General features: G+C 42.0%; 1 protein-coding gene across 4 annotated transcripts in view; it reads left to right on the top strand.

Annotated features, from left to right (window-relative positions):
• The window catches only part of LOC118391369 (roundabout homolog 2), a 232,718-nt gene that overhangs the window by 160,454 nt on the left and 58,456 nt on the right, over positions 1–13,808 (top strand). For all 4 annotated transcript variants that reach the window (XM_052458013.1, XM_035782717.2, XM_035782715.2 and 1 more), the window contains exons 3-5: positions 4,426–4,583; positions 4,720–4,840; positions 4,989–5,127. In XM_052458013.1, the coding sequence (XP_052313973.1) occupies positions 4,426–4,583; positions 4,720–4,840; positions 4,989–5,127 (418 nt within the window). The remainder of the gene's footprint in view (positions 1–4,425; positions 4,584–4,719; positions 4,841–4,988; positions 5,128–13,808) is intronic.

Here is a 13,808-nt window from a genome sequence, read left to right as displayed (position 1 = left end):
CCATGTGTAACTCTGTGTTGTTGTATGTGTCAAATTGCTATGCTTTATTTTGGCCAGGTCGCAGTTGCAAATGAGAACTTGTTCTCAACTAGCCTACCTGGTTAAATAAAGGTTAAATACATTTAAACAAATACAACGCGGTGAGTGGTTGAATCAAAGAGAGAGAAAGACAATAGTTGAACAATTTTGGACAAGGTAATTTCTTCCAAAATTAAGGAAAAGCAAGAGAGAGAGAGAGAGAGAGAGAGAGAGAGAGAGAGAGAGAGAGAAATAATTAGCGATACAAAATGGTGACATATGGACAACCCATTTTAAAACACTCTACAACACCGTTCAAAATGACACAAATACAGAGCAATGCCAAAACTCAAGAGAAGTTGAATGGATTAGACAAAACTATAAAGGACAATTAAAATCCATTGGACTCCCCAATTACTGACCAGGAGCTCTATATGAAACATCAGACCCTCACATTTTAAAAAGCATGCAGATCTGATGGCATCCTAAATGAGATGCTCAAACTCAGAAATGCATAATTTCAATTGGCTATAATAAAACTGTTTAATTTGATCCTGAGTGTAGGTTAATACCCTGAAATCTGGAATCAAGGACTCATAACCCCAATCTTTAAGAAAATAGACAAATTTGACCCTAACAATTACAGAGGGATTTGTGCGAACAGTAACCTGGGGAAGGTTTTATGTAGTATTATAAATGAAAGAGTTCTAAACTTCCTTAATAAGCACAATGTCTTGAGTAAAAGCCCAATTGGATTCATACCAACACATCGCACGACTGATCATATTTACACCCTACACACCCTGATAGATAAACATGTCCACCAAAATAATACCAAAATATACGCTTGCTTTATCGACTTCCATAAAGCATTTGATTCTATTTGGCATACAGGACTGTTCTACACAGTTATTGAACTTGGTGTAGGGGTAAAACATATGACATAATTCAATCAATGTTTACTGGCAATACGTGCAACATTAAAATCGGCAGGAAAATAACATCATTCTTTAACCAGCGGCGTGGCCTTCGCCAGGGTTGCAATCTGAGCCCTGCACTCTTCAATATTTACATCAACGAATTGGCCACTATTCTAGAAAAATCCACAGCCCCTGGTGTTAGTCTTCACAATTCAGAGGTTAAATGCCTTCTCTTCACAGATGACCTATGCCTGCTGTCTCCCACTGCACAAAATAATCTCAACTGGAGACCATAATGATGCAGTGAATGAACTGAGAGAGAAAGCATGCAGGGCATTCTATGCCATTAAAAACATATTCAAATTGAAATACCTTTTAAGATTTGGCTAAAACGAATTGAATGTGTCATTGAACCAATTGCACTTTATGCCAGCGAGGTGTGGTGTCCACTTGCAAAACAAGATTTCACAAAATGGGACAAACACCCCATTGAAACCCTGCATGCAGAGTATTCTCTCTTATATTCTCCTACATGTCCAGAGGAAAACTACAAACAATGCATACAGGGCAGAATTAGGCCAATATCCACTAATAATAAAAACTCATAAAAGAGCAGTTCAGTTTTGGAAACATCTAAAGTACTGTGGCCCCCCTCTCATATCATTACCAAGCCCTGCAATGCCAAGAGCTGAGCAAAGAAAGTCCCCTCATCTAGCTGGTCCTGGGGCTGAGTTCACAAACCTGTTCTACTAACACACTGAAGCCTCAAGACCAGGACATCCAATCAATCAGTATAAAGAAATTACAACACAATCCAAACAAAACTACATTGCTTATTGGGAAACACAAGCACAAGCACAAAGAAAAATGCAGTGCTATCTGGCCCTATATCGACAATACACCGTGGCTAACTATTTGACTATGGTTACTGATCAAAACCTTAGAAAATCCTTGGCAAAGTACAGGCTTTTTCAAGGTTTCAAAGAACTCTCTGATAAGAATAGGCTACCCATCCTGTTTTGAGAAGACACTGAGAGCTGTGGGTTGGCAGCACACTACATTGCTGCCTGTCATAAGATGAGGGACAGACTAATCAACCTGCACATTTTCTCTACTGTATGGTTATTTTGACTCTTGGTTATTGTTGCTACTGTTGTCCCGCTGACAATTTTGATTCTCATTGTCATAATATTGTAAATATCTAAAGTAAGCTATGGCAATATGTATATTGTTACGTCATGCCAATAAAGTTAATTGACTTGAATTGAGAGAAAGCGAGAGAGCCTAAATTTGGTTGAATTATTTGAAACTTTCACTTTCACTTATCCTGTGAATGTAGCTAGCTAGCTAGTTAAGCCTACTCAAACATCCGGCTCAAACAGAGAGGGATGCTATGAAGCAAGAGAGCGAGCGATCTAGCGATCTAGCTATATTTCATTGTATTTTTTTCACTTTCACTTACTTAGCTAGCGAACACCCGGGTCAAACAGAGAGGGATGCCATGTTAGCTAGCTGGCAATGGTTATCCAACACTGGAACTCTTTCAAATCAAATCAAATCAAATGTATTTATATAGCCCTTCGTACATCAGCTGATATCTCAAAGTGCTGTACAGAAACCCAGCCTAAAAGCCCAAACAGCAAGCAATGCAGGTGTAGAAGCACGTCAAGTCAAGGTTTGCTTTTGGCTTTATAAATGTATTGCCACTGGAGCCCACCATTACAACTGCTAAACTGTACTGCGTGATTATAGCGGTTTGACTAATGCGTTCGTTTTAGTATGTAGACTATGAGGTGAAAAGTTAGGCTGTGTGTAGTGGTTAGCAGTTATAATATGAAGGTTTGGCTTGGCAAGTTTTTTTTTGCCTGGTGATGTGTTGTGCACTGAAGTCCACAGGTGAAGGGAAAAGGTGAGAGGAGGAGAATTCCTAGTTGCGAAGAAGGAATTATATTTCAAAGTGATCATGCAGTTTTATGTGGCTGCTATGAAAGTTAACTGTGTTTGCGTGTGATCAGGTGTGTATTCATTCTGCCGATTCTGTTGAAAAACTTTTCTTAAACGAAAGCAAACGGAACAGAACGGGGAGAAACATACCTGAATTTGTCCAATAGAAACTCTAATTTGCAATTGTAGGACTACACCCTAGATCAGACAAGAGTGTGCAAGGCAGTATTGGCTGTCACCTTGTTTACAAAAAATTATCTCACTTCACTTAGCAACCTCATGATGGGTAAAGGGAAATTAGAGTATGATGTAATAACATAAACCTATCGATGTTACATTGAGCTGGGTGAATGGAATATGAATAGCAGTCATCCAATATGCTCTACTATAAATAAGGCCATGCTCATTTAAAAAATTATCATCCTCCCTCATCTTAAACATCACCGACTGCCACTGATTGAAGCCCATTTCAGAATCGTCCTATATCCTGACAGGATAAATGTAGACAGCCAACTCTGAACTGCTGTTTGAAATAATTGAGTGATACCTAATCAGACAGCGGTAGACAGCGGTGGGCCCCTATTTCTGAAATAATTACACCCTGACAACACACTATGCATGGCTTCTACTGCAGGGAGGGGGCTTGACTTTCAATGTCTTCAAATCAGAACACACACCAGCGTGATTGGCCATGAACAGAGGGCATCTGTGAGGGCATCTCATTGTGTTGGGTTGCTACCCTCTCAGAGGTGTGCATTATTGCATCTAAATTCCCTTATTGCTGATCAAAATGTGTGCCCTCCCACTGTTGTGAGTTTTCTTTTTGTCATCACTGTTGGGAAACAAATACAGTTGGAATGTGGGCATTTTTGGGATATACGGCTTGTGAGTTGTGTTGTATCCACTTTTCATTTGGAATATCCCGCTTTTGGGAGGTGCCATGTTTGATGTGGCACAGCAGGAGTGACTGGAATGGGAGGAAGAGGAGCAAGAAGGGCTTGTCTGAGTGAGGAGAGGAGTAATGTGTGACAGTGACAGAACCATAGAGATCCTATTAAATTACTAAGTAAGTAAAAAATACAAAAAATAAATATAATTCCTAATTCTATGGACAGAACCCACCCAGCCATATAGCTCTATAGACCTGGCTAGGCCTGTGTGACTGAGACACCCATGAGCTCGTCTTCCACAGCTGACTGTGATTGACAGTGCAGCCTCTGGGCTCTGACACCAACCCACACAGTTCCTGTTTGACTAGAGATCTGCTCTGGGCTCTGGCTCGCCTCCAGTTATTCGCACCACAATATACTCTATCTGCCATACCTGGACTCTATTACTGACTGACAGAATGGATCTAATTTGTACACTGTACTGTATTTACATGTCATTTTACAGTGTGCAGTCCATGCATTTGTTTTGGTTTATCCTCAAAGTAGAAGTACTGTGGATTATGTCCACAAATGTTGCGGGATGAACCACCTAAAAACCTTGCTTAGAAAGACCCTCATTCCCCCCTCTCTCTCTATATATATATTTCTCCCAGTGTTGCGTGATGACTTCAGACAGAACCCCCAGGACTTGGTGGTGGCGGTGGAAGAGCCTGCCACCCTGGAGTGCCAGCCTCCTCGTGGGCACCCAGAGCCCACCACCTTCTGGAGGAAAGACAAGGCCCGTCTGGACCTCAAAGATGACAGGATCACTGTGAGTACTACATCCCGAGGACCCGGTCCTCTGTGTCTGCTCTCATTATGGAGAGCTAAAATATACAGATTAAATGACCCCCCATCCCAGATTATCTGATGTAGACTTTGTTGAGCCATCTCTCTTTGACTGTCAGATTCGTGGAGGGAAGTTGACCATCTCCAACACCAGGAAGAGTGATGCAGGGATGTACGTGTGTGTGGCCACCAACATGGTGGGGGAGAGAGACAGTGAGACGGCTCAGCTCTCTGTGTTCGGTAAGGACAGATACTGGACAGACACTTCTCTCTGTACTTACCTGTAATGGCTGCAGTGGCTACATGCTATCTGTGTATGTTTTAAAACCTTGCTTAGAAAGCTTATAGACTACTGGCTTGTCTGTCTATGTGTTTCGTGGTTTTCCAGAGAGACCCACTTTTGTGCGTCGGCTGGTGAACCAGGTGGTCCTGGTGGAGGAGAGTGTGGAGCTCAAGTGTCAGGTGCAGGGAGACCCACCTCCCTCTCTACGCTGGAGAAAGGATAATGTGGATATACCCCGCGGCAGGTGAGGAGAGAAAGTGTGTGTGTGCGTATGTTTGTGCATGTGCGTATGCAGAACATCCCTGGTCATCCCTACTGCCTCTGATCTGGCAGACTCACTGAACATATATGCTTAGTTTGTAAATTATGTCTGAGTGTTGGATTGAGCCCCTGGCTACCCATAAATAAATAAATAAAAACTGGAACATGTGGCCGTCTGCCTTGCTCAATATAAGGAATTTGAAATGATATATACTTGTACATTTACTTTTGATGCTTAAGTATATTTTAGCAATTACATGTACTTTTGATACTTAAGGATATTTAAAACCAAATACTTTTAGACCTTTACTCAAGTATTTTACTGGGTGACTTTCACTTTTACTTGAGTCATTTTCTATGAAGGTATCTTTACATTGACTCAAGTATGAACATTGGGTTCTTTTTCCACCCCTGTGCATATGTGTGTGTGCATGCTTGTGAGTGTGTGTGTGCCTATGTGCTCTACGTGCCTGCGTGTGCGTTCTTGTCTTTTATGATTCCTGTTGTGGCTATGGTTGAAACATGTTGATATATGGACTGTGAGGCAGAACTACTGAGTCTCAGGCTGAAGCTGGAGCAGGTAAACACCTGACATGTTACAACAGCGTTGCTTTGATCACGGTGCCTAACATTGTTTCTCAAAGCCCACGGAGTCCTGTTCTTAATCCCAGATTAAATGTAATATGCTACTTAACATACGCATGCTACCCTGAGGTACAGATTGGATTCAAATCAAATTAAATTGTATTTGTCACATACACATGGTTAGCAGATGTTAATGCGAGTGTAGCGAAATGATTGTGCTTCTAGTTCCGACAATGCAGTAATAACCAACGAGTAATCTAACCTAACAATTCCACAACTACTACCTTATACACACAAGTGTAAAGGGAAAAAGAATATGTACATAAAGATATATGAATGAGTGATACATGTATTACATAAAGATGGAATGATGCAGTAGATGATATAGAGTACAGTATATACATATACATATGAGATGAGTAATGTAGGCTATGTAAGCATTATATTAAGTGGCATTGTTTAAAGTGGCTAGTGATACATTTTGTACATCAATTTCCATCAATTTCCATTATTAAAGTGAGCTGGAGTTGAGTCAGTATGTTGGCAGCAGCCACTCAATGTTAGTGGTGGCTGTTTAACAGTCTGATGGCCTTGAGATAGAAGCTGTTTTTCAGTCTCTCGGCCCCTGCTTTGATACATCTGTACTGACCTCGCCTTCTGGATGATAGTGGGGTGAACAGGCAGTGGCTCGGGAGGTTGTTGTCCTATATAGTGTAGGTGTCATGGAGGGCAGGTAGTTTGCCCCGGTGATGCGTTGTATAGACCTCACTACCCTCTGGAGAGCCTTACGGTTGTGGGCGGAGCAGTTGCCGTACCAGGCGGTGATACAGCCCGACAGGATGCTCTCGATTGTGCATCTGTAGAAGTTTGTGAGTGCTTTTGGTGACAAGCCGAATTTCTTCAGCCTCCTGAGGTTGGCGCTGCTGCGCCTTCTTCACAATGCTGTCTGTGTGGGTGGACCAATTCAGTTTGTCCGTGATGTGTACGCCGAGGAACTTAAAACGCACTACCCTCTCCACTACTGTCCCGTAGATGTGGATAGGGGGGTGTTCTCTCTGCTGTTTCCTGAAGTCCACAATCATCTCCTTTGTTTTGTTGACGTTGAGTGTGAGGTTATTTTCCTGACCCACACTCCGAGGGCCCTCACCTCCTCCCTGCAGGCACTCTCGTCGTTGTTGGTAATCAAGCATACCACTGTAGTTGATGATTGAGTTGGAGGCGTGCATGGCCACGCAGTCGTGGGTGAACAGGGAATAGGGGAGAGGGCTCAGAACGCACCCATGTGGGGCCCTAGTGTTGAGGATCAGCGGGGTGGAGATGTTGTTACCTACCCTCACCACCTGGGGGCGGCCCGTCAGGAAGTCCTGTACCCAGTTGCACAGGGCGGAGTCGAGACTCAGGGTCTGATGACGAGTTTGGAGGGTACTATGGTGTTAAATGCTGAGCTGTCCAGATGAGTTAGGGCAGTGTGCAGGGCGGTTGCGATTGCGTCGTCTGTGGACCTATTGGGGCGGTAGGCAAATTGTAGTGGGCCTAGGGTGTCAGGTAGGGTGGAGGTGATATGGTCCTTGACTAGTCTCTCAAAGCACTTCATGATGACGGAAGCGAGTGCTATGGGGCGGTAGTCATTTAGCTCAGTTACCTTAGCTATTTGGCATGCCTTCATGCTCTTGTGTATGCTGTCTGTGAGTGTGAGTGCATTAGTATAGCATATATTGCCATTTACCTGTGCATGACTGCATGTACAATATATAAACCACGACCAAAAAGATGTGGACACCTGCTTGTCAAACTTCTCTTTCTAAAATCATGGGCATTAATATGGACTTGGTCCCCCCTTTCCTGCTATAACAGACTCCACTCTTCTGGGAAGGTTTTCCATTAGATGTTGGAACATTGTGGAGGGGACTTGGTTTCATTTAACCACAAGAGTGAGGTTGGGCACTGATGTTGGAAGCACAGATTCATCTAGAATGTAATTGTATGCAGTAGCGTAGATTTTTCCCCTACCTGGGACTAAGGGGCCTAGCCCAAACCATGAAAACAGCCCCAGACCATTATTACTCCTCCACCAAACTTTGACAGTTGGCACTATGCATTCAGACAGGTAGCGTTCTCCTGGCATCTGGCAATCCCAGACTCGGACTGCCATCAGACTGCCAGATGGTGAAGCGTGATTCATCACTCCAGAAAACGTGTTTCCACTGCTCCAGAGTCCAATGGCAGCGAGCTTTACACCACTCCAGACGACGCTTGGCATTGCGCATGGTAATCTTAGTCTTGTGTGCGGCTGCTCGGCCATGGAAATCCATTTCATGAAGCTCCCGACGATCAGTGCTTCAACACTCTGCGGTCCCGTTCTGTGAGCTTGTGTGGCCTACCACTTTGTGTCTGAACTGTTGTTGCTCCTAGGCAATTCCACTTCACACTAACAGCGCTTACAGTTGACCGGAGCAAGCCTAGCAGGGCAGAAATTTGATGAAGTGACTTGGTGGAAAGGTAGCATCCTATGACGGTACTACAGTCGTGGCCAAAAGTTTTGAGAATGACACAAGTATTAATTTCACAAAGTCTGCTGCCTCAGTTTGTATGATGGCAATTTGCATATACTCCAGAATGTTATGAAGAGTGATCAGATGAATTTCAATTAATTGCAAAGTCCATCTTTGCCATGGAAATGAACTGAATCCCCCAAATATATTTCCACTGCATTTCAGCCCTTCCACAAATGGACCAGCTGACATCATGTCAGTGATTCTCTCGTTAACACAGGTGTGAGTGTTGATGAGAACAAGGCTGGAGATCACTGTCATGTTGTTTGAATTTGAATAACAGACTGGTATCTTCAAAAGGAGGGTGGTGCTTGCAATCATTGTTCTTCCTCTGCCAACCATGGTTACCTGCAATGAATGAAGTGCGGTCATCATTGCTTTGCACAAAAAGGGCTTCACAGGCAAGGATATTGCTGCCAGCAAGATTGCACCTAAATCAACCATTTATCGGATTATCAAGAACTTCAAGGAGAGCGGTTCAATTGTTGTGAAGAAGCCTTCAGGGCGCCCAAGAAAGTCGAGCAAGCACCAGGACCTTCTCCTAAAGTTGATTCAGCTGCGGGATCGGGGCACCACCAGTACAGAGCTTACTCAGGAATGGCAGCAGGCAGGTGTGAGTGCATCTGCACGCACAGTGAGGCGAAGATCTTTGGAGGATATCCTGGTGTCAAGAAGGGCAGCAAAGAAGCCACTTCTCTCCAGGAAAAACATCAGGGACAGACTGATATTCTGTAAAAGGTACAGGGATTGGTCTGATGAAGCCATTTTCTCTGAATCCCCTTTCCGATTGTTTGGGGCATCCGGAAAAAAAGCTTGTCCAGAGAAGACAAGGTGAGCGCTACCATCAGTCCTGTGTCATGCCAACAGTAAAGCATCCTGAGACCATTCATGTGTGTGGTTGCTTCTCAGCCAAGGGAGTGGGCTCACTCACAATTTTGCCTAAGAACACAGCCATGAATAAAGAATGGTACCAACACATCCTCCAAGAGAAACTTCTCCCAACCATCCAGGAACAGTTTGGTGACAAACAATGCATTCCCAGCATGATGGAGCACCTTGCCATAAGGTAAAAGTGATAACTAAGTGGCTTGGCGAAAAAACATCAATATTTTGGGGCCATGGACAGCAAACTCCCCAGAATCCTCAAGTGGACAAACAAAAACCCCAAAATTCTGACAAACTCCAAGCATTGATTATGCAAGAATAAGCTGCCATCAGTGTGGCCCAGAAGTTAATTATCAGCATGCCAGGGTGGATTGCAGAGGTCTTGAAAAATAAGGGTCAACACTGCAAATACTGACTCTTTGCATCAACTCCATGTAATTGTCAATAAAAGCCTTTGACACTTATGAAATGTTTGGAATTATAATTCAGTATTCCATAGTAACATCTGACAAAAATATCTAAAGACACTGACGCAGCAAACATTGTGAAAATTAATATTTGTGTCATTGTCAAAACTTTTGGCCACGACTGTACATTGAAAGTCACTGAGCTCTTCAGCAAGCCCATTCTACTTGCTGAAATAGCCAAATAAAATAGCCAAATCCACTAATTTGAAGGGGTGTCCATATATGTTTGTAGACATAGTGCATGATGCACGTAATTCAATTTCTTTACTCTACTTCCTCCTTTTTGTCTGTGTTTCTGTATCTATATTTTAGTATTCAAGCTCTTGATTTTCGATGATATACAGTGCATTCGGAAATGCACAATACCCCATAATGACAAAGTTTTTAGTTATTAAAAATGAAAAACAGAAATACCTGATTCACATAAGTATTCAGCTCCCTTGCTATGAGACACGAAATTGAGTGCAGGTGCGTCCTGTTTCCACTGATCACCCTTGAGACGTTTCTCCAACTTGCTTAGAGTCCACATGTGGTACAGTCAATTGACTGGACATGATTTGGAAAGGCACACACCTCTCTATACAAGGTCCCACTGTTGACAGTGCATGTCAGAGAAAAAAATTCAAGCCATAAGGTCGAAGGAATTGTCCGTAGAGCTCTGAGACAGGGTTGTGTCGAGGCACAGATCTGGGGAAGGGTACCAACATATTTCTGCAGCATTGAAGGTCCCCAAGAACACATTGGCCTCCAAAGTTTGGAACCACCAAGACTAGAGCTATCCGCCTGGTCCCCAAGAAAACAATGGCCTCCATTATTCTTAAATGGAAGAAGTTTGGAATCACAAATACTTTTCCTAGAGCTGTCCACCCGGCTAACTTTGCAATTGGAGGAGACAGGCCTTTGTCAGGGAGTCAACCAAGAACCTGATGGTCACTCTGACAGAGTTCCAGAGTTCCTATGTGGAGAATGGAGAACCTTTCAGAAGGACAACCATCCCTGCTGTACTCCACCAATCAGGCCTTTATGTTGGAGTGGCCAGACAGAAGCCACTCCTCAGTAAAAAGGCACATGAGAGCCCGCTTGGAGTATGCCAAAAGGAACCTAAAGGACTCTCAGACCAAGAGAAACAAACTTCTCTGGTCTGATGAAACCAAGATTGAACTCTTTGGCCTCACATCTGGAGGAAACCTTGAACCATCCCTACGGTGAAGCATGGTGGTGGCAGCATCAGGCTGTGGTGATGCTTTTCAGTGGCAGTGACTGGGAGACTAGTTAGGATAGAGGAAAAGATGAACGGAGCAAAGTAAAGAGAGATCCTTGATGAAAATCTGCTCCAGAGTGCTCAGGACCTCAGACTGGAGCAAATATTCACCTTCCAACAGGACAACGACCTTAAGCACACAGCCAAGACAATGCAGGAGTGACAAGTTTCTGAATGTCCTTGAGTGGCCCAGCCAGAGCCCGGACTTGAACCCGATCTAACATCTCTGGAGAGACCTGTAAATATCTGTTCAGCAATGCTCAGCATCCAACCTGACAGAGCTTGAGAGGATCCGCAAAGAAGAATGGGAGAAACTCCCCAAATACAGGTGTGCCGAGCTTGTAGAATCATACCCAAAAAGACTCAAGGCTGTAATCGCTGCCAAAGGTGCTTCAACAAAGTACTGTGTAAAGTGTCTGAATACTTACGTAAATGTGACATTGCATGTTATATGAACATTTTTTAAAACCTGTTTTTACTTTGTCATTATGGGGTGTTGTGTGTAGATTGATGAGGGGAAAAAATGATTTAATCCATTTTAGAATAAGGCTTTAACAAAATGTGGTAAAAGTCAAGGAGTCTGAATTCTTTCCGAATGCACTTCAGAAAGTATTCACAACACTTGACTTAAAAAATAAATAATGTTACAGCCTGAATTCGAAATGGCCAACATATAATACCCCATAATGTCAAAGTGGAATAATGTTTAGACATTCTTACAAGTTAATTAAAAATGAAAATCTGAAATGTCTTGAGTCAATAAGTATTCAACCCCTTTGTTATGGCAAGCCTAAATATGTTCAGGAGTAGAAAATGTGCTTAACAAGTCAAATAATACGTTTCATGGACTCACAGTCGAGCAATGAATTTCAAGCAGAGATTCAACCACAAAGACCAGAGAGGTTTTCCAATGTCTTTATTCTGCCCTTGAGTTGCGTTCCCATGCAAAACTAGACAGATAGCTAACAACTAAGTCTTCAATAAAACTCCCAAGGCGTGACCTTTCTTGAATGAATATATTGAAAACGTTTATGTTGTGAAACTGCAAAATACAGAAAAGAATATACTTTAGTGTTCAATTCACACCGACATACTGTAGCTGTACATTAAACATTTGAAGTTGCATAAATACAAAGCACGCGCTAAGGTACCATGCATCTGGCATGATGCCAAACCATATAGCTAATTGTTAACCATATGGTAAGTGGCTCCTTTCATTACTCTAATAATGTATAACCATCTATGTAGAATAACAAAGCATATTACACTAGAAACAGTAACAAAACTACAGTATTGTATATTTTACAATTTGTTTGCATGACGCATGAGCAATGTAATACAGCTAACGACATACATTAAAGGCATTGCAATTTGTGAGTAAATGCAACCAACATTGATATTTAAGCAACTATCAATAACAAGATTATCATCATTAGCTAAATGCTTGAATCAAATTTACAAACAAATATTTTTCCAAGGCTGAAGCGTGACAAGAAATAACTACATTGAAAGACCTGCACCGTAGTGTTGTTTGTAGCTGCTTCTATGCGTGCAAAACAAATTCTGAACTTCCCGTTTGCATTGTCTTTCTAGGTACCAGAAAGCGCAACTAGGGGGCAAATAACACCATTGAACACAATGAAAATCCAATTTAACCATTGTAATAAAATAATCTGTTACCTTCTAACAGGATGGCAGCACAGTCTTGCAAAAAAAAGGGGTTAAAAAGGTTTAAAAAAAGCAGACATTGAATATCCCTGTGAGCATGGTGAACGTATTAATTACTCCTTGGATGGTGTATCAATACGACCAGTCACTAGAAATATACAGGCATCCTTCCTCACTCAGTTGCTGGATTAGAAGGATACCTCTCAGGGATTTCAAAATGATTCCAATGGTGGTTGTAAAACAGTTACCGAGTTTATTAATGGCTGTGATAGTAGAAAACTGAGGATGGATTAACAGCGTTGTAGTTACTCCACAATACTAACCTAAATGACAGAGTGAAAATAAGGAAGCCTTTACAGAATAAAAATATTCCAAAACATGCATTCTTTTTACAATAAGGCACTAAAGTAAATCTGCCAAAAATGTGGCAAATTAATAACTTTATGTCCTGAATACAAAGCATTATGTTTGGGTCAAATCCAACACAACACATCACTGAGTACCATTCTTCATATTCTCAAGCATACTGTAGTGGTGGCTGCATCGTGTTATGGGTATGCTTGTAATCGAAAGGACTGGTGAGTTTTTCAGGATAAAAATAAATGGAATGGAGCTAAGCACAGGTTAAATCCTAGAGGAAAACCTGGTTCAGTCTGCTTTCCACCAGACACTGGGAGATGAATTCAACTTTCAGCAGAACAATAACCTAAAACACAATGCCTATTGCACACTGGAGTTGCTTACCAAGATGACAGTGAATGTTCCTGAGGGGCCTAGTTACAGTTTTTGACTTAAATCAACTTGAAAACCTATGGCGAGACTTGAAAATGGCTGTCTAGTAATGATCATCAACCCAAATTGACAGAGCTTGAATTTTTTTTTTAAGAATAATGGCCAAATATTGTACTATCTAGGAGTGTAAGCTCCTAGATAGTACAATAAAACATAGAACGTGTTCTGAGTTGGTCTATGCCGTTTAATTAAGACTATTTGGGGGCAGGGGACTCAATTTTTCATTGTCATATTTGTCATACTGTATGTAGAGACTCACAGCTGTAATCGCTGCCAAAGGTGATGTATTGACTCGGGATTGTAAATTCTTATGTAAATGAGATATTTCTGTATTTCATTTTCAATACGTTTGCTAAAATTTCTAAAAACATGTTTTCACTTTGTCATTATGAGGTATTGACAGTAGATAGGTTAGAGAAAAAAAATAATTTAATCCATTTTGAATTCAGTTTGT

The sequence above is a fragment of the Oncorhynchus keta genome, chromosome 12, assembly GCF_023373465.1.
Source record: "Oncorhynchus keta strain PuntledgeMale-10-30-2019 chromosome 12, Oket_V2, whole genome shotgun sequence".
Taxonomy (NCBI): Eukaryota; Metazoa; Chordata; class Actinopteri; order Salmoniformes; family Salmonidae; genus Oncorhynchus; species Oncorhynchus keta.
The sequence above is the reverse complement of the archived record's forward strand: the minus strand, read 5'-3'. Positions and strand labels throughout refer to the sequence as shown.